Source organism: Sapajus apella, unplaced genomic scaffold (assembly GCF_009761245.1).
Source record: "Sapajus apella isolate SASKATOON/1434 unplaced genomic scaffold, GSC_monkey_1.0 scaffold20, whole genome shotgun sequence".
Classification (NCBI taxonomy): Eukaryota; Metazoa; Chordata; class Mammalia; order Primates; family Cebidae; genus Sapajus; species Sapajus apella.
The window spans coordinates 25,523,354-25,547,713 of record NW_022436960.1 but is presented as its reverse complement, the minus strand read 5'-3'; the positions used below and the strand labels follow the sequence as shown (position 1 = coordinate 25,547,713).

Sequence of the window (24,360 nt, the reverse complement as noted above, 5' to 3'; positions counted from 1 at the left end):
TGGCCGCGGGGAGGGTTACTGCATGCTTCTTATCGCCGATTTTTAAAGTCAGGGCTTGAAAGAACAAATAAAACCTGGGGAAGGGTCAGGAAGACACTGCCGGAAATCGTGGTATCCATAGCGACGCTATCGGAAGTTAGGGTTGCTAGGAAGCCGCGGCGCGTCCGCTAAGCTGCAAATGGCTGAAGTCCCGGAGGATTATAATTCTGGCCCAGATGAAGATGGAGAACCGGAGCCTGAGAGACCTGAACTGCCTGGACTTCATCAATTGCATGAAAATGCCGAGCCAGAAACCATGGCAGAGGCAGGCCCGGAGCTACCAGCAGAGATTTACCAAGAGCCACAGCCAGAGACCGCGGAAGAGGACTTCAAAGAGCAGGAGCCAGAGAGTGCTAAGAACGTGCAGCTGAAACCTAGCGGGACGTCTGAGGAAGGAGTTGCCAAGGAGTCCAAGAGAGACGTACCAAGCAAAACTGAACCAGGGATTCCCCAAGAGGTAAAGTCAGAGACGTCCAGAGAGACGAGGGAAGAGTTTTTCAAAGATTTGGAGGCCCCTATGCATGAAAAGCATGAAGAGTCAGACCTAGAGCCACCAGAACAGGCTAAACCAAATGTTACAGAGAATGTGTTCCTAGAGTCAGCTATGGAAACAGATCCAGTGCGACCAACGGAAACCATGTCTGAGGTTTCAGGGGCCACAGTCAGAGAGAGAAATTTAGAGTTACTAAAGGAGGAGACTGAACCGGGGGTTCCAGAGGAATCACTTAGATTGCAACACGAAGAGACAGATCTAGAGCCTCCAGAGCAGACCAAACTAGATTTTTCAAATGAGAAACCAGGAGAATCACTTGAAGAAACAGATCTTCAGCTACCAAAGATGACCAAACCAGAGATTCCAGAGGAGACACAAATAAAGTCAACTGAGAAGAAAAGGACAGAGCCATCCAAGCAGGCTACACCAGAATTTCCAGAGAACAAATCAAGAAAGTCTAGTGAGGAGGCAAATCTAGAGCCTCCACAAGAGACTCAATCAGAAGTTCCAGAAGACATGCAAAGAAAAGCAACTGAGGAGAAAGGGACAGAACTATCCGAGCAGACTAAACTAGACTTTCCAGACCACAATCCAAGAAAGTCTACTGATGAGAAAGTTCCTGAGCCACTAGAAGAGATCAAATTAGAATTTCCTGGGGAAGAATCAAGAAAACCAAGTGAGAAAACAAGTCTAGAACAATCAGAAATGCTGAAACCAGAAGGTCCGGAAGAGATGAGAAAGTCAAATAAGGACAAAAATCCACAACCACCAGAGGAGACTGGTCTAGTGCTGCCACAGGAGATCAACCCAGAAGTTGAAGAGAAAACACAAATCAAGCCAACTGAGGAGATAAATCTAGAGTTACCAGATGAAGCCAAACCAAGAGAGACACCTGTAGAATTTTCCAAGGAAGACAGTCCAGAACCAATCAAGTCTAGGTATTCTGTAGAAAAGGCTGAGCTAGAGCACCATGAGCATAAAAGAGGAAAGTTGTCACTAAGTGACGAATTTAAAAAAGAACATGACTCATTAGGATCTGTCAGAGTAAGTGAAGAATCCATTGGTAGACATTATGAGTTTTCACAACAACGCCAAACATTGCTTGATGTCAGTGAAGAATGCTCATACTCACATCCCTCAGAGTCTCAGACAGAATCAAGTGAGTTTGTTAGTGAAAAGAAAGTTGTAGATTTGTCCCAAGAGTTAAAGGAACTGGTTTCTGAAGATGAAGAAACCCAGCCAAAAAAAATGACTGACTTACAATTTGAGTATCTTAATTGGGATCCAGAGAAAGTTGCAGAGTGGATTAGCCAGCTAGGCTTCCCTCAATACAAGGTATACAAAAATAAGGTTTTTTGAAATCACATGCTCTCGTCCTTCTACCTCTTACTCCTTCTAACCTGGCCTGATCTCTTATCTCTTTACCAGAAGGAGGATCAAAAAAGTCCTGGACTGTGGTAGAGGTAACTTGGATTTTAATTTTGGCCTTGTCACTGATGTATATTTGTATTTTGGGAGAGGAAGGGAGGGTCACATCTGTTTGTTTTTCCTCTTCCTCCCAGTGATTACATTTCTCTGCAATCCTTGAACAAAAGACCAAGAAGAGTATATAGACCTCTTTTCATAGAAAACTGTGTTTTTAAGTAGATTTTGTTCAGGGTAGGTTTTCTGGTACTTTGTCAAGTTGTTTTTGTGGCAGCTCCCTTACTTTGAATTTGTACTATTACTCTTTAAAGTGTCTGCCCCAAATATGTCACATGTATCATGAGCACTTAAGTGTATTAATTCAAGTTATCCAGTTAACCAAAAATAGTTTTAGTAAAAAGATAGTGTAAGCCTCTTATTTCACTGATGCCAACTAGGTTTAAGGCTACCGCAAAACAATACACAATCTGAAACCTTTTGTACCTACTATACTTTTTTTTTTTTTTTTGAGACAGAGTTTTGCTTTTGTTGCCCAGGCTGGAGTGCAATGGCGTGATCTTGGCTCACTGCAACCTCTGCCTCCCGGGTTTAAGCAATTCTTCTGCCTCAGCCTCCCGAGTAGCTGGGATTACAAGCATGTGCCACCATGCCCGGTTAATTTTGTATTTTTAGTAGAGATGAGGTTTCTCCATGTTGGTCAGGCTGGTCTCGAAATCCCAACGTCAGGTGATCCACCTGCGTTGGCCTCTCAAAGTCCTGGGATTATAGGCATGAGCCACTGTGCCCTGCAATACCTGCTATACTTAAAAATGTAATTGAGACATGAAGAAGCACTGGTTGCACCATGCCAGAACAATTAAAGAGCCGTGTAAAATTTAATGAAGAGCTTACATGGAAAAATTGTGCCATTATTGGGATAGAAAATAAATTTAAACTACTCAAGAGGCTGTGGCTGGAGGACTGCTTGAGCCCAGGAGTTTGAGGCTGCAGTGAGCTATGACTGTGGCACTGCACTCCAGTCTGGATGACAGAGTGATACCCTGTCTCTAAAAAAAAAAAATAAAATAATTTTTTTCCTCAGGATAGAACAAACTTGATTTTTTGTCTTCCTCCTCTTCCCTCCTTTTCTTCCTTCTATTTGCCGTACATTTTTTAAGTGATGTCCTTGTTGTATTGACAGGAGTGTTTTACCACAAACTTCATCAGTGGCCGAAAACTCATCCATGTGAACTGCTCAAACCTCCCTCAGATGGGGATAACAAACTTTGAGGACATGAAGGTGAGTTGTGTCCCAAGTTTCCATACAGAGCACTGTAACAGTGCCACCATCTGTCTCAAACCAACCTTTTCTTCCACCAACCTGGCCTCCCATTTCTGTGAAAGCTGTCATCATACTTCCAATCCCTCAGGCTCACAGTGGTTTCCTCCTCTTTCTCCTTTGATCCCCATAAATATTCCAAGAACCGTCCATTGCTCCTGTGGCACTTACACCCGCTGGCTTTCTTAATTCCCACTTTTCAGACCTGTATGGTCTCATGTTTAGACAACACTACAGTGGCCTCCCGATTTTAGACTCTCTCCATGGGCCCTTTGGATTCAAGGGCCCTGCTTTTATGCTGTCACTTTCCACCTACTTATGTACTATTCAGAAACCTTCTTTCGATCCCTTCTGCTCACCAAGATAGTCTCAGCTCCCTAGTTTAGAACTTAAGGACCTCCACAAGTTCTCTCCCCTACCACTCCTCCATATGAATTTTTGTGCTCACACCTTTGCACACCTGCTGGTGCATTCCTCCCTCTATGTCTTTTTCTGTTGCCCCGTCCTCTGTATTACTAATATGAGTCTTAATCATCCTTCAAGACCCATTCCTCATTTGCATCTCCCCAAGAAGTCTTTTGTAACATTCCCAGCCCACAGTAGCCCCCATCCCAAGTTCTCATGATATTTCATGTCTCTGACACCCAGTTGGCACTTACATTAACACCATGTGTATTTTGCCTGCTTTGCTGCCTAACTTTGAAACGAGCTGCATTAACCACTGTAAGCCTCAATTTTCTAAGATCTCCAACACCAGGAGTTCATGATTATACTCCTTTGCATAACGGTACCCTCCATTTGTAGTGCTTTGCAATTTATAAAGCATCACAAACATAATCTCATATGGAACCTCTCCTTTAGCATCCCACCCCAGTAACCCTCCAAGAACAGATCGTTCTTGGCATAATCATGATTTTGCTCAGCACACCCATGCCCAGAAATGCTCCACCTCAGTGGTTTCCAAACTTGGGTCGTCTTCAGAATCAAATGGGATTTTTTTAAAAAAAGATTTCTAGGCTTCATCCTCCAAAGATTTTGAATCATTAGGGCTGGGGAGGCCCTGGAATCACTTTACTAGGTGACTCTTCATCAGGCCTTATAACTCTATAATTCCATAAGTCTTATGGTTTCTTATTTTCTGTAAGAAAAATACATTTGCTAATACCCAAGTCCTTTTACCTGAAACAAGTTATAAGGAAATTTTTAAAATCATTAAATACATAGTTCTAAGTGAACATTTAATCTCTTGAATTCTGCTAATAGCTATCCTTTGCCGAGAGCTTACTGTGTTTGGGGCCTCTGATATGTATTACTTCACTAATCCTCATTTTATAGAAGAGAAAACTGGGGCCCAGAAAGGTGAAACAACTTAACAAGCTATTCAGATAATATGCTGCTTTTTTGTTTTTTGAGACAAAGTCTCACTCTGTCACCCAGGCTGAAGTGCAGTAGTGCAACCTGGCTCACTTCAACCTCCTACTCCTGAGTTTAAGCGATTCTCCTGCCTAAGCCTCTCAAGGAGCTGGGACTACAGGTGCACACAATCATGCCCGGCTAATTTTTGTGTTTTTAATAGAAACAGGGTTTCATTTTATTGGCCAGGCTGGTCTCAAACTCCTGACCTTAAGGCTGATCTGCCAGCCTCAGTCTCCCAAAGTGCTGGAATTACAGGCTTGAGCCACTACGCCTGACCTGTTTTCAGATAATAAGCCAGTATTTAAATCCCTCTTGTGTGACTTCCCAATCCATGTTCTATTTAAACCACTATACTGTATTGCCTCTCTAAGGGAACATTTTTGTTACCATAAACTTCCATGTACTATAAACATTATGGTAACATTTGTTACCATAAACATTATGATGTGGAAAGGATCGTTTATTTTTTATTTTTATTTTTTGAGAGAGTCTTTCTCTGTTGCCCAGGCTGGAGTGCAGCGGCATGATTTCAGCTCATGGCAACCAACACCTCCCAGGTTCAAATAATCCTCCTGCCTCAGCCTCCCAAGTAGCTGGGATTACAGGCATAAGCCTCTGTGCCTGGCCTGGATCATTTATTATATATTTGTATTTCCATCCATGCCTTCACTTAGCTACCAAGTACTGCCAGATAAATATCTTGTTCTTTTTATGTTCAAAGATGATACAGCTGTGTTTATGAACTCTAATTTCTACTTAAGGTATAATGAATTTTCTAAATAAAAATAAGGAGCAGGTTACTCTGCCCATGGAGCAGCCATATTCCTTGACTTTCTTAATAAACTTGCTTTCCCTTTAAAAAAAAAATAAGGAACAGAATTAGCAAATAGTAACCTGTCAAATACCTGGAACATTTATGTACCAAGAATTTCAGTTTTTTATGATAAGAAGGCATTTTTCAGAGCCAATTCATTTAGCTCCCTTGGTTCTATTTCCAAAAGTACAATATCAACATGCAATAATAAAAATTCTATTTATGCTTTTTCTTATCATGCAAGACACAAGAGGTTTTAAAAATCTTCTGAAATCCTCAAGAGTAAATGATGGTTTTGTGAAAAAGTAAAAGTGATCTGTCCTTATATCCAAGAAGTTTGAATAAGCAAACTTTGAGATACTTATTATTACAGTCACCTCACACAAATGTGGCCTTCTCTTGAGGCCACTAAAGTAACATAAAGACCAAGACATTCAAAGGTTTGTTAGATAAGCTTTGCTTAACACTTAGACCCATATTTTTAAAAAGCTGATTATGGCCAGGCCTGGTGGCTCATGCCTATAAACCCCAGCACTTTGGGAGGCCAAAGAAGGTGGATCACCTGAGGTCAGGAGTCCGCGTGGCCAACATGGCAAAACTCCTTCGCTACTAAAAATACAAAATACAAAAATTAGCCAGACATGGTGCATGCCTGTAGTCCCAGCTACTTGGGAGGCTGAGGCAAGAGAATCACTTGAACCCAGGACGAGGAGGTGGCAGTGAGCCAAGATCATGCTCTCCACGATCTGCACTCCAACCTGGGTGACAGAGTGAGACTCAGTCTCAACAAAAACAAAACAAAGCTGATTATGCTCTAAGACACAGCTAACTTCAAAGTGATCGTATGTGAACTCGAGTATGCTGTAGCTATCATCGTTACTGACATACAAAGCTTTTTTTTGAGACTGAGTCTCATTTTTGAGACGGAGTTTTGCTCTTGTTGCCTAGGCTGGAGGCTAGAGTGCAGTGGCGTGATCTTGGCTCACTGCAACCTCCACCTCCCAGGTTCAAGTGGTTCTCCTGCCTCAGCCTCCTGAGTAGATGGGATTAAAGATGCCCACCACCACACCTGGCTAATTTTTTGTATTTTTAGTAGTGACAGGGTTTCACTATGTTGGCCAGGCTGATCTCGAACTCCTAACCTCAGGCGATCTACCTGCCTCAGCCTACCAAAGTGCTGGGATTGCAGGTGTGAGCCACCATGACTGGCCTAGAAGAACCTTTTTAAATCTCTCCATTGTACTTATAGTACCTAGTACACCTACAATTTATCCCATAACAACCGTTAAACTACAGTATAGTTATCTTTTTCATGCTAAGTCTTCCATATCATCATTTATGGACTTTTGGGAGGAGAGAAGGAAGAAAGGAAGAGCAGACTGCTTGAGAGTACAGAATTCTAGACATGCTGCTAAGAATTTGAACAACATTGCCACTGTGCACCCCCTACAAAAGCCTTGCAGTTAATGTATGGCCATTTTCTGTTGTCTTCAAAGCTCCCTTTCACTTCCTTAATTTTTTAATTACTCATGCTTCACTTCCAGAAATAACTTGCTTGTCCCTTTGTCCTTAGTGCAGCATACCAAGATGACCAGAGAAGAGCAAAATCTGTGTGTGAGACTGGTAAGGAGTGCAGGAGAAAAGAAGCACTCATTCTCCTTTCCCCACTGGCCAAGGAAGTGCTCCAAACCACTGTCCTGTATCCCATTTGCAGTGATACATTAGCTTGGTAAAAGGAGAGAGAGAGTCAATCTTAGTTATTCTAAGGACAAGCTAGACAAGCTAGCATTACACTTGCTTCATTCTTCTCTTAGAAAATAATTCTTAAGGCCCGGGCACAGTGGCTCACGCCTGTAATCCCAGCACTTTGGGAGGCTGAGGTGGGTGGATCACGAGGTTAGTAGTTCAAGACCAGCCTGGACAACATAGTTAAACCCCATCTCTACTAAAAATATATTAAAAAAAATTAGCCGGATGTGGTGGCAGGCACCTGTAGTCCCAGCTACTTGGGAGGCTGAGGCAGGAGAATCGCTTGAACCTGGGAGGCAGAGGTTGCAGTGAGCCGAGATCGCACCACTGCACTCCAGTGTGAGTGACACAGCCAGACTCTATCTCAAAAAAAAAAAAATTATTAAAATATTTTTATTCACTGTATCAGATGAACAAAAGAATTGTGTGATAAATATTTGAAGAAACTTGATGAGTACTTATTGCTGTTATATGCATGATTTTATAAAGGATAGCTTTATATGCTTTACAATATCTCAGCAGTTTTACTACACTTGCATTGTTGCAAACTATTTAAATAGCACAGATTCATAACAACCTGTCAGCAGTTGAGTTTCATTAGACAAAAGTATTTTTCTTTTTAAAAATCCTTTTAATTTTCAAATAATTTCAGTGTTACAGAAGAGTGACAAATTTAGTACAGAGAATCCTGGTGTACTCTTAACCCAGTCTACCCTATGTTAACATCTTAGGCAACAATAGTGCATTTATCAAAACTAAGAAATTAACGTCAGTATATTAAACTACAGACGTTATTCAGATTTCCAAAGATTTCCCACTGATAAATGATTTTTTGTTCCAGTATCCAGGATTTGCACTTACCTGTCATGTTTCCTGGGTCTCCTCTAATAAATGACAGTTTTTTGATCTTTGTCTTTGATGATTTGACACTTTTCTTGAAGAGTAGTGATCAGGTATTTTTGTAGATTTCCCTCAATTTTAGTTTGTCTTGTCTTTCCCATTATTAGACTGGACTTGGGGTAAAACAGTCACAGAGGTGATGAGAGCCTCTCATCTCATCATATCAGGAGGTCCATGATAGCAACATGATTTATTGCTGGAAACATTAACCTCATCACTTGGTTAAGGTGCTGTCAGGTTTCTTCACTAAGTTACCATGTTTCCCTTTACAAATTCCGCTCATTCAAAATGAGCTGCTAAGTCCAGCCCACATTTAAGGAAAAGGGAAAGCAAGTTCCATCTTCTGGAGGGAGGAGTATCAAAGAGTTTCTGGACATACAGTAGAAGTACCACAGTGATATATATATATTAATGAAGATAGTTTGAAGCTGTGAAAATATTCTGTTTCTCCTTAGAGTTTTGCCCACTGTTTCCCTCAGTCCTTCTATGTTTAATTGGAGCTCTTTTGTAAGGAATTCTTCTACATTTAACTGTCCTCTCCTGTTTTTTAATCTACTCAGCCATTGATATTAGTATGGACTTATGGATATTTATTTTTTGGGGTTATAACCCAGTGCTATTGCTATTTATTTTGTTGCTCAAATTGTGCCATCTTTCACCACTGGGAGCTCTTTTAAATTGGCTCCAGTGGCCTTTTGACATGTCCTCCCCTTTTTTTAAAGCATCTCCTTACCTTCTGGCACTATAAGTTGCTTCAGGCTCATCTTGTATTTTTCCTGATGCAGCCCTACAATCAGCCGTGTCTCTAAGGAGCCCTGGTTGATTTTTTTTTTTTTTTGAGAATGGTATTTGGAAACCAAGACATGGGCACTAGTTTTGCTTGTTGCTACTGAGTGTCACTGCTTCTATGCACTCTTAACAGAAAGATCTAGGAAATAAATGTATATCTACTAACCCATGTCTACACAAATATCTTTCTTATTTCTGTATCCATCTCTGTATATACATATGTATTAAAATAAGCATGGGTTCAGCCTGGGCAACATAATAAGACCCATGTCTACAAAAAAGTTAAAAATTACCTGGGCATGGTGGTACACACCCGCAGCCCCAGCTACCTGATAGCCTGAGGTGGGAGGATCGCTCGAGCTCAGGAGGCCAAGGCTGCAGTGAGCTGTGATGGTGCCACTGCATTCCAGCCTGGGCAGCAGAGTGGGACCCTGTCTCAAATACATAAAATAAAAAATAAAATAAGCATGAGTTAATATTAATCTCTCTGGCCAGGGGCAGTGGTTCACACCTCTAATCCCAGCACTTTGGGAGGCTGAGGTGGTTGGATCACCTGAGGTCGGGAGTTCAAGACGAGCCTGGCCAATATGGTGAAACGCCATCACAACTAAAAATACAAAAAATTAGCCAGACATTATGGTGCACACCTGTAATCCTAGCTACTGGGGAGGCTGAGGCAGGAGAATTGCTTGAACCTGGAAGGTGGAGGTGTCTGTGAGCTGAGATGGTACCACTGCACTCCAGCCTGGATGACAGAGTGAGACTCTGTCTCAAAAAAAAAAAAAAATTGATCTCTCTGATCACTCTAGTCTAACAGCACAGAGTTCATTCTAGCCTTCCCATCCTTCCTATTCCCAATGCCCCTTGCCTGTTAATAGCTACTTTTTCTGACATTGAGAAACTTGACTCTCCTCATATGTAAATGTTTCCCTATGAAAAACAGATTTACCAAATAGAATTCAATGTTTGTGTACAGCTGTTTCTGTCTTTAGCCTTATAGTATCTAAACAAATCACCGTTTTCTTAAAGTTATAGGTCAGCTCCCCACCCACTTCAGTGAGATTATGTCTTACTCTATAACACAGTTAGATTCATTTGTCCACAGCCTTTATTCTATCTGGATTACCCCAACCTTCTGGAATTTTTTTTTTTTTTTTTTTTTGAGGCAAGTTCTTGTAACCCAGGCTGGAGTGCAATGGTGCAATCTCAGCTCAGTGCAGCCTCTGCCTTCCAAGCTCAAACAGTCCTTCCACTTCAGCCTCCCAGGAAGCTGGGATTACAGCCACATGCCACTACATCCGTCTAATGTTTTGTACTTTTTTAGCAGGGTCAAGTCGGGATTTCACCATGTGAAAGACTAGGCAGGTCTTTAACTCCTGAGCTCAAGCAATCCACCCACCTTAGCCTCCCAAAGTGCTGGTATTACAGGCATGAGCCACTGCGCCCAGCCTCTCTTCCTGGCTTTTTAAAAGTTTGCATGCAGTAAAACCATTCTTTGTTGTGTATAGTTCTGTGGGTTTTGACAAATGCATGCCGTCATGTATCCAACACCAGAGAACCACACAGAACAATTCTGTCACTCTAGAATTTTCCTCGTATTCAGCCCATCCCTTTACCCTAATCCCTAATCTGTGATATCACATAAGTGGAATAAAATAATACATATTCTTTGGGTCTGGCTTCCTTCCCTTAGCAAAATGCATTTAAGATTAATCCATGTTGTTAGATGAACCAACAAGGAGATTTTTTTTTTTTTTTTTTTTTTTTTTTTGTTTGAGATGGAGTTTCGCTCTTGTTACCCAGGCTGGAGTGCAATGGCGCGATCTCGGCTCACCGCAACCTCCGCCTCCCGGGTTCAGGCAATTCTCCTGCCCCAGCCTCCTGAGTCGCTGGGATTACAGGCATGCGCCACCATGCCCAGCTAATTTTTTGTATTTTTAGTAGAGACGGGGTTTCACCATGCTGACCAGGATGGTCTCGATCTCTTGACCTCGTGATCCACCCGCCTCAGCCTCCCACAGTGCTGGGATTACAGGCTTCAGCCACCGCGCCCGGCCTTCAACAAGGAGATTTTAAGGAGACTATAGATGTGCTTTAATAATGCTGGTATAGGCTGGCTGCAGTGGCTCAGACCTGTAATCTCAGCTATTCCAGAGACTGAGGTGGGAGGAAGGCCTGAGCTCAGGAGTTTGAGGCTGCAGGGAGCTATGGTCATGTCACTGCACTCTAGCCTGGGCAACACAGGGAGACCTCATCTCTGAAATAATAATAATAATAATAGTAGTACCATAGATGGTTCATATTTTAACCACAACAATTATGACTTTGTCCTTAGGTTTAGATCATATAAATTATAGGTTCCAATTACAAAATATGCATCATTACATACTATGAGGTAACAAACAATACACAATAAATTGGTAATGAAGCAAAACCATCAGTAGTTCACAAAAGAACTAGCAGCCTTTGAAAACAATGATCAATACAATTACAGTGATAATATAGTAATAATGATCTTCTTGAAAACTAAAGGCATTTCAAGTAACTGGTTGAGGCCATGTGAAGTAGGTGTTCTGCAGTGACACCAAGCACTGAGTATAAGCTACCACCTTAGAATGTAGAATTAAGAATCCTTAGAAAGTGAATAATCCTCACAAATACCTATTTCCAATAATTTTTACTAACTCAAGTAATTTACTAGCAAGTTGCTCTAAGTCAGGCAAAAATAAAGTCTATTGCTTGTTTGTTCATCAGAACTAAAGAGGATGAGCACAGTAGCTCACACCTGTTATCCCAGCACTTTGGGGGGCTTAAGTGGAAGGATTGCTTGAGCCTAGGAATTCGAGACCAGCCTGGGCAATATAGTGAGACCCCAGCTCTATAAAAAATATTTTAGGCCAGGTGTGGTGCACACCTGTAATCCCAGCACTTTGGGAGGCCAAGGCGGGCTGATCACCTGAGGTCAGGAGTTTGAGACCAGCCTGCCCAACACGATGAAACCCCGTCTCAAAAAAAAAAAAATTAAGTTAGCCAGGCGTGGTGACACATGCTTGTAGTCCCAGCTACTCGGCAGGCTGAGGTGGGAGGATCACTTGAGCCCAGGAGGTCAAGGCTGCAGTGAGCTAGGATCGTGCCATTGCACTCCGGCCTGAGTGAGAGAGCGAGACCCTGTCTCAAAAAATAATAACTGAAGAAAGAACTTGCAGCTTTAGTTCCATCTGTCACTTGTCAGAGGAACTTCTTGTTTCATTATGAACTTCAGACACATTTTTAAAAACCACTGAATAGGAGGAGGGATGGTCAGATTATATTTATTGATTTCAGTGCTAAGTGCAATGAATAGCTTTCTAACACTTTTAATTTCTTTTTTATGAAATTTTTATTTTTATTAAGAACCCCTCTTTTCTCTCTAAGCACCAAGAGTCATTAAAAAAAAACAGTTCTCTCAGAATGTCTTCCAAAGTAAAATAAAAGAGTTAAAAGAAAAAACAAAAAAAGGAAAAAAAAAGTATTATTTGCTATTATAGCCCAAAAAAAGGGAGTATGAGTAGATTTTATATATATATATATATATACTCCCTTTCAAAAACAAACAAAAGCCCCCAAAACACATGAGTGTGCCTGAGCAGCTGGCTCACACTTGTAATCTTAACACTTTGGAGTATGAGGTAGGAGAATCACTTGAATCCAAGAGTTTGAGACCAACTGGGCAACATGGCGAAACCCCATCTCTACCAAAAAAAAACAAAAAATTAGCTGGGTATGGTGTCATGCACCTGTAGTCCTAGCTACTTGGGAGGCTGAGGCAGGAGAATGGCTTGAGCCTAGGAGTTCAAGGCTACAGAGAGCGCTATGATCACACCACTGCACTCCAGCCTGCGTGACAGAGCAAGACGCTACCTGTCTCAATAAATAAATAAATACACGTGAATGTGTAGGGAACACTTAATTTCTGCATTACAGTATTGTACAAAACAGTAGTGAATCCTCTCAGCCCACAGTAGGCACATAGCTCTTTTTGTTAATGGTGAATGTGTACATGACTGTAGTGTACCTTCTGGGAACACCATCTCTGAACTTCAGGGAATGTATGAAATAACGTTTTCTATTCAGGGCATTGGAAAGGAGAATCAGGGTGCTTGCCTTGGCAGCACATATACTAAAGGAGAATTCAGGGTGAGGTGCTTACCAAACAAGGTACACACGTAGAAGCATGCATCACAAACAAGAACTCTTAGAAGCCACCTGCTCATGTGTTTTGTTTGTTTGTTTTTGGAGACAGGGATTTGCTCTGTCATCCAGGCTGGAGTGCAGTGGCATAATCATGGCTTCTCATTGCAGCCTCAAACTCCTAAGCTCAAGGGATCCTCCTACTTCAGCCTCCCAAGTAGCTGGGACTACAGGCATGTGTCACCACATCCAGGTAATTTTTGGTATTTTTAGTAGAGACAGCATTTCACCGTGTTAGCCAGGATGGTCTCAATCTCCTGACCTCGTGATCCACCCACCTTGGCCTCCCAAAGTGCTGGGATTACAGGCTTGAGCCACCACGCCCGGCCAATTTTTTTTTTTTTGAGATGGAGTTTCACTCTTGTTGCCCAGGCTGGAGTACAATGGTGAAACCTTGGCTCATTGCATCCTCTGCCTCCCAGGTTCAAGTGATTCTTCTGCCTCAGCCTTCTGGGTAGCTGGGATCACAGGCGCCTGCCACCACTCCTGGCTAATTTTTATATTGTTAGTAGAGATGGAGTTTCACTGTGTTGGCCAGGCCGGTCTCGAACTCCTGACCTCAGGTAATCCACCCACCTCAGCTTCCCAAAGTGCTGAGATTACAGGCGTGAGCCACCATGCCCAGCCCTGAGTTATAATTTTTTTTTTTAATAGATACAGGGTTTTACTATGTTGGCCAGGCTGGTCTCAAACTCCTGACCTCATGATCTGCCCGCCTCGGCCTTCCAAAGTGCTGGGATTACAGGCACAAGCCACCTCACCCAGCCTGATCGACTCTAATTTTTTGTTGTTGTTTTGAGATGGAGACACTGTCGCTCAGGCTAGAGTGCAGTGGCGTGATCTTGGCTCACTGCAACCTCTACCTCCCGGGTTCAAGTGATACTCCTGCCTCAGCCTCCCAAGGTGGGACTAGGTGCGTGCCACCATGCCGGGCTAATTTTAGTAGAGACGGGGGTATCACCATATTGGCCAGGCTGGTCTCGAACTCCTGACTTCATGATCCACCTGCTTTGGCCTCCCAAAGTGCTGGGATTACAGGTGTGAGCCACTGCACCTGGCCTATAATTTTTTTTCCTAACTGCACGTTAACTGAGCGCCTTATAGACAAGTTATTTAATAACCTTCCCAGAGATAGTCATGGCTCCTAATCTGAATGTATTATCTGCTCTTATTCTTGGTCAAATTGCTCAGCAGCAAGAAAGAAATGAACCCATCTGTGGCCATCTGATGCAACGGCCTAGAAATCTTAAATGGTACTTTAAAAAGGACAATAAATCACGTGACATTTAAGAACTTGGTTTTGGTAAGGCTAGGCTAATAAGCCTATGCATTTCTTTCATTATTTTATTTCCCCTTAGAAATAAGGAGTTAACATTCAAGAGGCTTAGAAAACTAAATAAACCTTCTTTGATCTGGTTGTGTTTTCAGGTTAGTCTGATTAAAAAATTATCCTTGCATTTCAGGCAATTTCTCAGCATACGCGGGAGCTCCTGAAAATTGAAGAGCCATTATTCAAACGCTCCATCAGCCTTCCCTATAGGGATATTGTTGGCTTGTATTTAGAGCAAAAAGGTCATACTGGGATAAAATCTGATTCTTTGACTTTATCTGAATTTGTCAAAGCAGCAGGATTACAGGATTATGCTCCAGAAATAGCTGCCCCTGAAGAGGAAGAGGAATTACCTTGCATTGAACCATAGTGGGAAGCTGCTTCACATAGATTGAAAGATCAAACTAAATTACTTGAGGGAAGAGGTATGGCCTTTTTTGGTTTTTCTTTTTCTCCTTTTTTTTTTTTTTTCTTGAGATGTAGCCTCACTCTGTTGCCCAGGCTAGAGTACAATAGCACGATCTCAACTCACTGCAACCTCTGCCTCCCGGGTTCTCCTGCCTCAGCCTCTGGAAGAGCTGGGATTACAGGCACTCACCACCATGCCCAGCTAATTTTTGTATTTTTAGTAGAGATGAGGTTTCACCATGTTGGCCAGGCTGGTCTCGAACTCCTGATCTCAGCTGATCCACCTGCCTCAGCCTCTCAAAGTGCTGAGATTACAGGCATGGGCCACCGCGCCCGGCCCTTTTTCTCCTTTTCATTAAGGATCAGAGTTAGAACTGCAGGCTCCATTTCTAGTTGTGTCTCTGACTTAGGCACCTTCCCTTTGTTTTTTAATTTAACCCCTTGTTAAAACAAAGATAGTAATGCTTATCTTTCTGGGTAATTATAAGAATTCCTGAGCCGGGCAAGGTGGCTTACACCTGTAATTCTAGCAATTTGGGAGGCTGAGACGGGCGTATCACCTGAGGTCAGGAGTTCAAGACCAGCCTGGCCAACAAGGCGAAACCCCATCTCTACTAAAAATACAAAAATTAGCTGGGCGTGTTGGCTCATGCCTGTAGTCCCAGCTACTCAGGAGGCTGAGGCAGGAGAATCACTTGAACTTGGGAGGCTACTGTACTCCAGCCAGGGAGACAGAGCAAGACACTGTGTCAAACAAACAAAACAAAATTCCTGGAAAGTTCTACTAATGCACCTGGTAGTAGGAACATGTTGGGGAAATATAATTAAAAATAAAATCGCCTACCAACTCCAGAGAAATAATTCTCTCCACAAATGCAGAAAAGAAACCATTGTTATTCTTGAATAAGCATTAAATTATGATGCACGTCACGGGCAAGCTGCTGAAGAGATTGCAAAGACAAATCTCACCCTTTTAGATGGCAGGGCAGATACTATCCATGACATACATGTTAATTATTTGTATACAAAAGAAAAATAAAACTTCTGTCCTGACAACAAACAGAAGTTACTACTTGGAGCCAGGTACTTAGGCTAAACTCCCACAGAGATAGGGAGGCAAGGTACCAACCTCCTTAGCGCTCACGTTTTAAAGAGATGTCTCCAAGGCCTCCAAAAAAGAGACCGTTATGGGGTATAAAATGGCTAGAGATTTATTCAGCTTTTTAAAAGATTTACATATATCTCAAGGACACAGTAAAAGAATTTATAGTGCTTCTCTAAAGAAAATGTTTTTGTTGTTGTTTATTTTTTTGAGACAGAGTCTTACTCCGTTGCCCAGGCTGAAGTGCAATGGTGCAATCTCGGCTGACTGCAACCTCCACCTACTGGGTTCAAGTGATTCTCCTCCCTCAGCCTCATGAGTAACTGGGATTACAGGCATGAGCCATCACACCAGCTAATTTTTTTGTATTTTTAGGAGAGACAGGGTTTCACCATGTTGGGCAGGCTGGTCTCAAACTCCCCGCCTCAAGAGATCCTCCTGCTTTGGCCTCCCAAAGTATTGGGATTACAGGGGTTGAGCCACTGCTCCCACCCTAAAGGAAATGTTTTTTTTTTTTAATTATATATATATATATATGTATGTATGTATACATATTTTAAGATGGGGTTTCACCATGTTGGTCAGGCTGATCTTGAACTCCCGACCTCAGGTGATCCGCCCACCTTGGCCTCCAAAGTGCTTGGATTACAGGCATGAGCCACTGCACCCAGCCAGGAAACGTTTTAAGAAAAAAAAAGTGGGTAAGTTCTCTGTTCCTTTTGGCATCAGGGAAAATTAAATTTAAAATTTTTTTTAGATATGTGTATATCTAAATATGTAAATATCTAAACATGGCTTAGCACTATGAAATAGGTTCTGTGTTTTATCTACAAGGCTCTTTTATGTGGTACTTCCCAAATTTTTTGTTTTCCTTTTTGTGGAGAACGGGGTCTTGCTATATTGCCCAGGCAGGTCTCGAGCTCCTCGACTCAAGCTATCCTCCTGCCTCTGCCTCCCTAACAGCTGGGATTACAGGCGTGAGCCACAGCGCCCGGCTCCAGATCTTTATAACATAAAATTTAGGCTAGAGTCTACCCACGACTGGACTTCTCAAAAGAAATTATAGGCTGGGCACGGTGGATCACGCCTGTAATCCCAGCACTTTGGCCACGCCAGGCAGATCACTTGAGGTCAGGAGTTTGAAACCAGCCTGGCCAACATGGTGAAACCCCATCTGTACTAAAAATACAAAAAATTAGACAGGCATGGTAGCTGGCACCTGTAATCCCAGCTACTGGGGAGGCTGAGGCAGGAGAATCACTTGAACCCAGGAGGTGGAGGTTGCAGTGAGCCGAGATTGCGCCACTGAACTCTAGCCTGGGCGACAGAACAAGACTCCACCTTAAATAAATAAATGAAAGGAAGAAAAGAAAGAAAGGAAGAAAAGGAAGGAAGGAAGGAATTATAAAATATTTCTTGTTACCTTATAGCTAAAGTTCCCATCTAGTATTACAGATTTAACAGCTCATTCTCTTTCTGAACTCACACTTTAATCCTGAAAACAACCATGGGGCTAACACAGTCCTGAAGGACAGGATGGACCTTCTCCAGCTCCCTACACCTGAATAGTAAATGATATTTTTTTCTGTTTTTCCACTGAGAGACGCAAGAGTGCCTCAGATTAATATCCATGCCAATATTTGTTAATATTTGATGATGAACCTAATATTTTCCCAAATTGGACTAACAAAATTTCATCAGAAACCATTCTAACACCATGCCATTGCATTTGCCTGGCTCACCATTATGCAAAAAAAACAAAACGTAAATGATTCACCTGAGACCATGGTGATTTACATGTGTAGTGAATGGTTTTGTTCAAAACCCTTTAGCATTTAGCAAACAGTGGTTATGGTCTATGACAGAACAGTGATAGCCCTGTTGTTTTCAACTCTTATAATTGACAAAAAGTATTTGTAAAACATAAAGGAAATCAACAAATTTGCAGTATAGATCTATATTTTGCAAAATGAGTTTTAGCCCATTAAATACCAAGTTTTTTTGATGATTTAAATGGGAATAGCTGTAAATAAGATAGTGCCAGAACAGTCATATACAGTCAAAAGAAGCATGATGTAAGTCATAATTCAATTAAGATGGTTTACATTCACTTGTCTATCCAAAATTGTCAGAAAATCAAACTATCTTTTTCCAGCTGCCTATTGCTGGCAAATGGATTGGAACTTGATTTATTGGAAAAGAAGCTGCTGTATGTAATTGTCTTAAAACTTATAACATTATAACTTCCTGAATTTTAGAAGAGAATTTGTCTTTTCTGTAGGAGCTGCTTACTTAAGTTAGGTTGTGTAGTTTCAGTAGTTGATTCTGAAAGCCAGACACATATTGATGGATAGGAGTACTTGTTTTATTCTACATTTGAAAGAGTCATCAGTACAGTTATATAATTCCTGATCTCTATCATGTGGCAAACACAATACAGTCACAAGACTCCCACTGTCAACTGTGATAATCAGGGCACAACCATTGTAGAGAAAATCTGGGAGTGGGAGAAAATCCTGATTCCTGAGTTCTCTCATTGGGAGGGAAGGCCTGTGGAAATGACTGGCTGTTCGTTGGTTAGGGAGATGCCAAATGAATCACAGTATAGATGGGTAAGGTGGTCCTGGAGAAGAGGATTGCTTGAGAGATGCTGGCTAAAGGGAGTTTCCCTGAGTTGCACAGCGGTCAGATCAAACCAGGGGAAAGGCCTGAGGTGAAAAAAAATATTGTTACTTTTTTATGTCTGTTCAGTATATCTGATTTGGCTGCTAAACACATCTTTTAAAGAAAGTTTTCCTCGTAACCTTTTCATATTCTAGAAATATTCATGCCTTTTCATAAACTAGAAATTCAGTTAGAACTATTCAATGTGTAGATTTAAGTATACCTAATGGTGATTTTTCACACTTAGGTACACTTATCTAAGTGCATTTGGAGAGGCATTCATAATTAGAGAATTATTATAATATTGACGTCGACACCCTTTGCAGAATATTTTTCTTGAATTTAGAAAGAACATAAATTAAGCAAGGAAGGAAGTCTAATTGCTTTTAAGATACCCTCTTTAGCTGGCTGGGCGCGGTGGCTCATGCCTATAATCCTAGCACTTTGGGAGGCCAAGGCAGCAGGATCACTTGAAGCCAGGAGCTTGAGACCAGCCTGGACAACATAGTGACACCCCATTTCTACAAATTAAAAAAAAAAATTAGCTGGGTATGGTGGGGCACACCTGTAGTCCCAGCTACTCAGGAGCCTGAGGTGGGAGATTCCTTGAGTCCAGCAGGTCAAGGCTGCAGTGAGCTGTGATCACACCACTGCACTCTAGCATGGGCTACAGAGTGAGACCCCCATCTCTAAAAAAACAAAGAGGGAGGAAAGTTAATATGCAAATGAATACCAACAGGACAATGATAAGTATTAGTCTGTAGTGTAATTCAAGTTTAAAAGCCTGAAAACATAGGATTTCCATATTTTTCAAATGATCAGCAGAGCCAGGCATGATGGTGCGCACCTGTAGTCCCAGTTGCTCAGGAGGCTGAGAGAAGAGGATTGCTTAAGCCCAGGAGTTCAAGGTCAGCCTGGGCAACATAGCGAGACCCTGTCTCTTAAAAAAAAAAATCGTTTTCCTCCCCGGCTGTCTAAGGATAGGCGGCCATCATGAACTACACAGTAACTATCTGCACTAGAAAGTTCATGACCAACCGACTACTTCAGAGGAAACAAATGGTCATTGATGTCCTTCACCCTGGGAAGGCAACAGTGCCTAAGACAGAAATTCGGGAAAAACTAGCCAAAATGTACAAGACCACACTGGATGTCATCTTTGTATTTGGATTCAGAACTCATTTTGGTGGTGGCAAGACAACTGGCTTTGGCATGATTTATGATTCCCTGGATTATGCAAAGAAAAATGAACCCAAACATAGACTTGCAAGACATGGTCTGTATGAGAAGAAAAAGACTCAAGAAAGCAGCGAGAGGAACGCAAGAACAGAATGAAGAAAGTCGGGGGACTGCATAGGCCAACGTCGGGGCTGGCAAAAAGCCGAAGGAGTAAAGGTGCTGCAATGATGTTTTCTATGGCCGTTGTGGATTTTTCACGAGAAGCTTAATAAACTAAAAACTTTCGTGTGGAAAAAAAAAGAAAAATCAAGGCCGGGCATGGTGGCTCACACCTGCAATCCCAGCACTTTCTTAGGCCGAGGTGGGCAGATCACAAGGTCAGAGGTTTGAGACCAGCCTGGCCAATATGATGAAACCCAATCTCTACTAAAAATACAAAAAATTAGCTGGGCGTGGTGGCTCATGCCTGTAATCTCAACTACTCGGGAGGCTGAGGCAGGAGAATCACTTGAACCCAGGAGGCAGAGGTTGCAGTGAGCCGAGATCGTGCCATTGCACTCTAGTCTGGGCAACAAGAGTGAAACTCCATCTCAAAGAAAAACAAAAACAAAAAAATCAGGAGTAAGGCGAAGGCAAAATATCTGCTCTCACCAGTCTTATACAACATAGTACTAGGAAGTTCTAGGCAGTGAAATAAGGCAAAAAAAGGAATTTAAAAGGCATGAAGGTTGGAAAGGAAGAAATGAAATTGCCTCTATTTACAGATGACATTATTATCTATGTAGAAAACTCCAATGAATCTTTTTTTTTTTTGAGACGTAGTCTTGCTCTGTTGCCTAGGCTGGAGTGCAGTAGCCTGATCTCAGCTCACTGCAACCTCTGCCTCCTAGCTTCAAGTGATTCTCCAGCCTCTGCCTCCCGAGTAGCTGGGATTACAGGCACCTACCACCATGCCCAGCTAATTTTTTGTACTTTTAGTGGAGATGGGGTTTCACCGTGTTAGCCAGGATGCTCTCAATCTCCTGAACTTGTGATCCGCCCACCTCAGCCTCCCAAAGTGCTGGGATTACAGGCGTGAGCCACCACACCCAGCCCAAGGAATCTATTTTTAAAACCTCCTAGAACTAATGAAATCAGCAAGGTTGCAGGATACAAAATAAACATACCAATTGTATTTACGTATAATAGTGATAAACATGTGGACACCAAAATTTAAAATGCTATTTCATTTATCCCTCCAAAAAATGACATACTTAGATGTAAATCCAATAAAACATGTACACAAGACTTGCATAATGAAAACTATAAAATGCTGATGAAATCAAAGAATATTTAGATAGAGAGACATACTATATTAATGAATGAGAAAACTCAACAAAATTAAGATGTCAGTCTTCCAAAAATTGATCTATAGAATCATAAAATAAAAATTATCGACAATACCAGTTGCTGATGAGGATGCAGAGAAACTGGATCATACATTGCTAGTGATAAGATAAAATGGTACTACTGTGAAAAACAGTTTGGCAGTCTCTTAAAAAAATAAATATGCAACTACCAAATGACAATACTTACACTCCTGGGCATTCATTCCAGGTAAGTGAACACTTATGCTCACACAAAAACCTGTACATGAATGTTCATAACACCCTTATTCATATTAGCCAAAAACTGGAATCAACCCAGATGTCCTTCAACAGGTGAATGGTTAAACAAATTGTGATACAGCCATGCTGTGGAATACTATTCAGCAATAAAAACAAACTATTCATACACACAACAACTTGGATGAATCTCCAGAGACTTATGCTAAATGAAAAAAGGCAGTCCCGAAAGGTCACATACATATGATTCCATTTATATAACATTCTCGAAATGACAGAATTATAGGAATGAAGAACACATTAGTGGTTGCCAGGTTGGAAGCTGTGAGGAAGCAACATGAAAAATTATTTAGTGAAAGAATTGTTCTGTATCTTAACTGTATCAATGTCAATATCCTGGCTGTGATATTGTACAATGGTTTTGCAATATCCATTTCCATTGATGGAAAATGGGTACATGGGTACATGGGATTTCACTATTACTTCTTAACAATTTCATGTGAATCTGTATTTATCTCAAAATAAAAAAGTTATCTTGGCTAGGTGCGATGGCTCACATCTGTAATCCCAGCACTTTGGGAGGCCAATGTAGTCAGATCATTTGAGGAGGTCAGGAGTTCAAGACCAGCCTGGTCAACATGGTGAAACCCTGTGTCTACTAAAAACACACAAAAAAATCAGCAAGGCTTACTGGCTATAATCCCAGCTACTCACGAGGCTGAGGTGGAAGAATCATTTGAACCCAGGAAGCGGAGGCTACAATGAGCCGAGATTGTGCCACTCACTCCAGTCTGAGCAACAGAGCTAAATTCCATCTCAAAAAAAAAAAATTATCTTGACTTCCAGTTTCTGGTCTGATATGTAAGAAGCTAGAAGTTGCCACTCTATCCTAACAATAATTAAAAAGCTGAAATGAAAAATCAACAACTCCTCTTAGATATGTCAGAGAGGTAGGATCACAGGGCAAATTACTATCCCTAAGATTGCAGGGATCAAAATGCAAATGCTCAGAATTAGCTTGCTAGAGCAGCAACCCATGAGCAGAAACCTTTATGGGAACCAGTGCCAAGATAGGGAACCCAGAACTGTAACTGACAAATTGCTGGAGGTTCAGAGTGGACAAGTCTGCGAATAAAAACGTCAGAAGGACCCAATCACTGGGGGCCCCCCACTTATGATTTTTTACCTCTAGGAGCTTAACCAGATTCTCAGTGAATATCTGAGAAAAATCCCTGTGCTTCCGTTAGAGGGAGGGGAAAAGGAATCACTTTGAAATATGCCAGGGTATTCTGTTCTTAGCAAGGTCTGCCCTCGGGAGAAACTATTTAACCAGAGCTGAACCTTCTGAGGTTTTATTCGAACGTAACTGACCTGGGAGAAGAAAAATATCCAGTTCCAGTCAGGTCTACCCTTCCAGTGGAAGGAGGAATGGAGTCCTCAACTCCAGCCCACTTTAGCCATCCTGTTCCACTGAAGGAGGAGAAAAAACCTGAGAAATACTTGTGAAGTTCACAGTCCAGGGCACAGGCTCACTCAAAGACTGAGACCTACTCATAGGACCATAGAACACTTCCCCTCCCCAACTCCTTCCTACATCATTAAAGGTCTATTTTCTGGCCAGGTGCGATGGCTCACGCCTGTAATCCTAGCACTTTGGGAGGCTGAGGCGGGTGGATCACGAGGTCAGGAGTTTGAGACCAGCCTGGCTAACATGGTAAAACCCCGTCTCTACTAAAAATACAAAAATTAGCTGGGTGTGGTGGCAGGCACCTGTAATCCCAGCTACTCAGGAGGCTGAGGCTGGAGAATCATTGAGCCGAGATCATGCCATTAAAAAACAAAACAAAACAAAAAACCTACTTACAGCAGTTCTTTTTACCTGGTACATCATGTCTGACTATCAAGAAAAAGTTAACAGGCATACTGAAAGCCAAAAAAATGAAAAACCACCAAAACCGACAATTAAAAAAGGTAGAACAAGCATCAGAAGTACATAGGGAAGAAATATTAGAATAACAGACTGGGAATTTAAAGTAACTATGACCGAGGCCAGGCGAGGTGACTCACTCCTGTAATCCCAGCAATCTGGGAGGCTGATGCTTGAGCCCAGGAATTCAAGCTTGGGCAACTAAGTGAGACCCAGTGTCTAAAAAAAAAAAAAAAAAAAAAAAAACTAGCCAGGTGGCATGCGCCTGTGGTCCAGCTATTTGGGAGAGGTGGGAAGATCACTTGAGCTTGGGAGATTGTAGCTGCAGTGAGCAGTGATCATGCCACTGCACTCCAGCCTGGCTAAGAGAGCAAGACCCTGTCTCCAAAAATAAAATAAAATAAAATAACTATGGCTAATATGCTAAAGGATCTAATGGATAAAGTAGATAGCAAGAACAGCCAGGCAACGGAAGCAGAGAGATGGAAGTACAGGAACCAAAAATAAATACTACCGATCAAAAACACTGTGACAGATATGAAGAATGTCTTTGAGGGCCCTATTAGTAGACTATACATGCCTGAAGAAATAATCTCTGAATTTGAGGATATTTTAACAGAAACCTCCAAAACTGACAAGCGAAGAACACAAAGACTGAAAAATACAGAACAAAACATCCAAGGACTGTGGCACAACTACAAAAGATGTAACATGCAAATAATGAGACCAGAAGGAGGAGGGACAGGAACAGAAGAAATATTTGAAACAATAATGACTGAGAATTTCCCCAAATTAATGTCAGACACCAAGCCATAGATCCAGGAAGCTCGAGAAGACACCAAGCAGAATAAATAACAAAAAACAAACAAAAAACTATGCCTAAACATATCATTCTGAGACTACAGAAAAACAAAAAGTCTTGAGAGAAGCCAGAGGGGAAAAAACACTGTACCTAGAGAAAAACGAAGATAAG

The 24,360-nt window shown here is 41.7% G+C and overlaps 2 protein-coding genes across 3 annotated transcripts in view; one reads left to right on the top strand and one right to left on the bottom strand.

The window, feature by feature from the left end:
- The first annotated feature begins 18 nt into the window (after window positions 1-18).
- Window positions 19-14,925, top strand: SAMD15 (sterile alpha motif domain containing 15). The gene is made up of 3 exons (XM_032287751.1): window positions 19-1,867; window positions 3,138-3,236; window positions 14,637-14,925. The coding sequence occupies exons 1-3, from the start codon at window positions 179-181 to the stop codon at window positions 14,871-14,873; spliced, it is 2,025 nt and encodes a 674-aa protein (XP_032143642.1). The 5' UTR covers window positions 19-178; the 3' UTR covers window positions 14,874-14,925.
- A 3,029-nt stretch (window positions 14,926-17,954) lies between these two features.
- NOXRED1 (NADP dependent oxidoreductase domain containing 1) overlaps window positions 17,955-24,360 on the bottom strand; it is a 38,437-nt gene continuing 32,031 nt past the window's right edge. For both annotated transcript variants that reach the window (XR_004271766.1, XM_032287745.1), the window contains one exon: window positions 17,955-18,721. Coding sequence is in view for 1 of the 2 variants with exons in the window: in XM_032287745.1 (XP_032143636.1) it covers window positions 18,547-18,721 (175 nt within the window). In the remaining variant the exon portion in view is untranslated. The remainder of the gene's footprint in view (window positions 18,722-24,360) is intronic.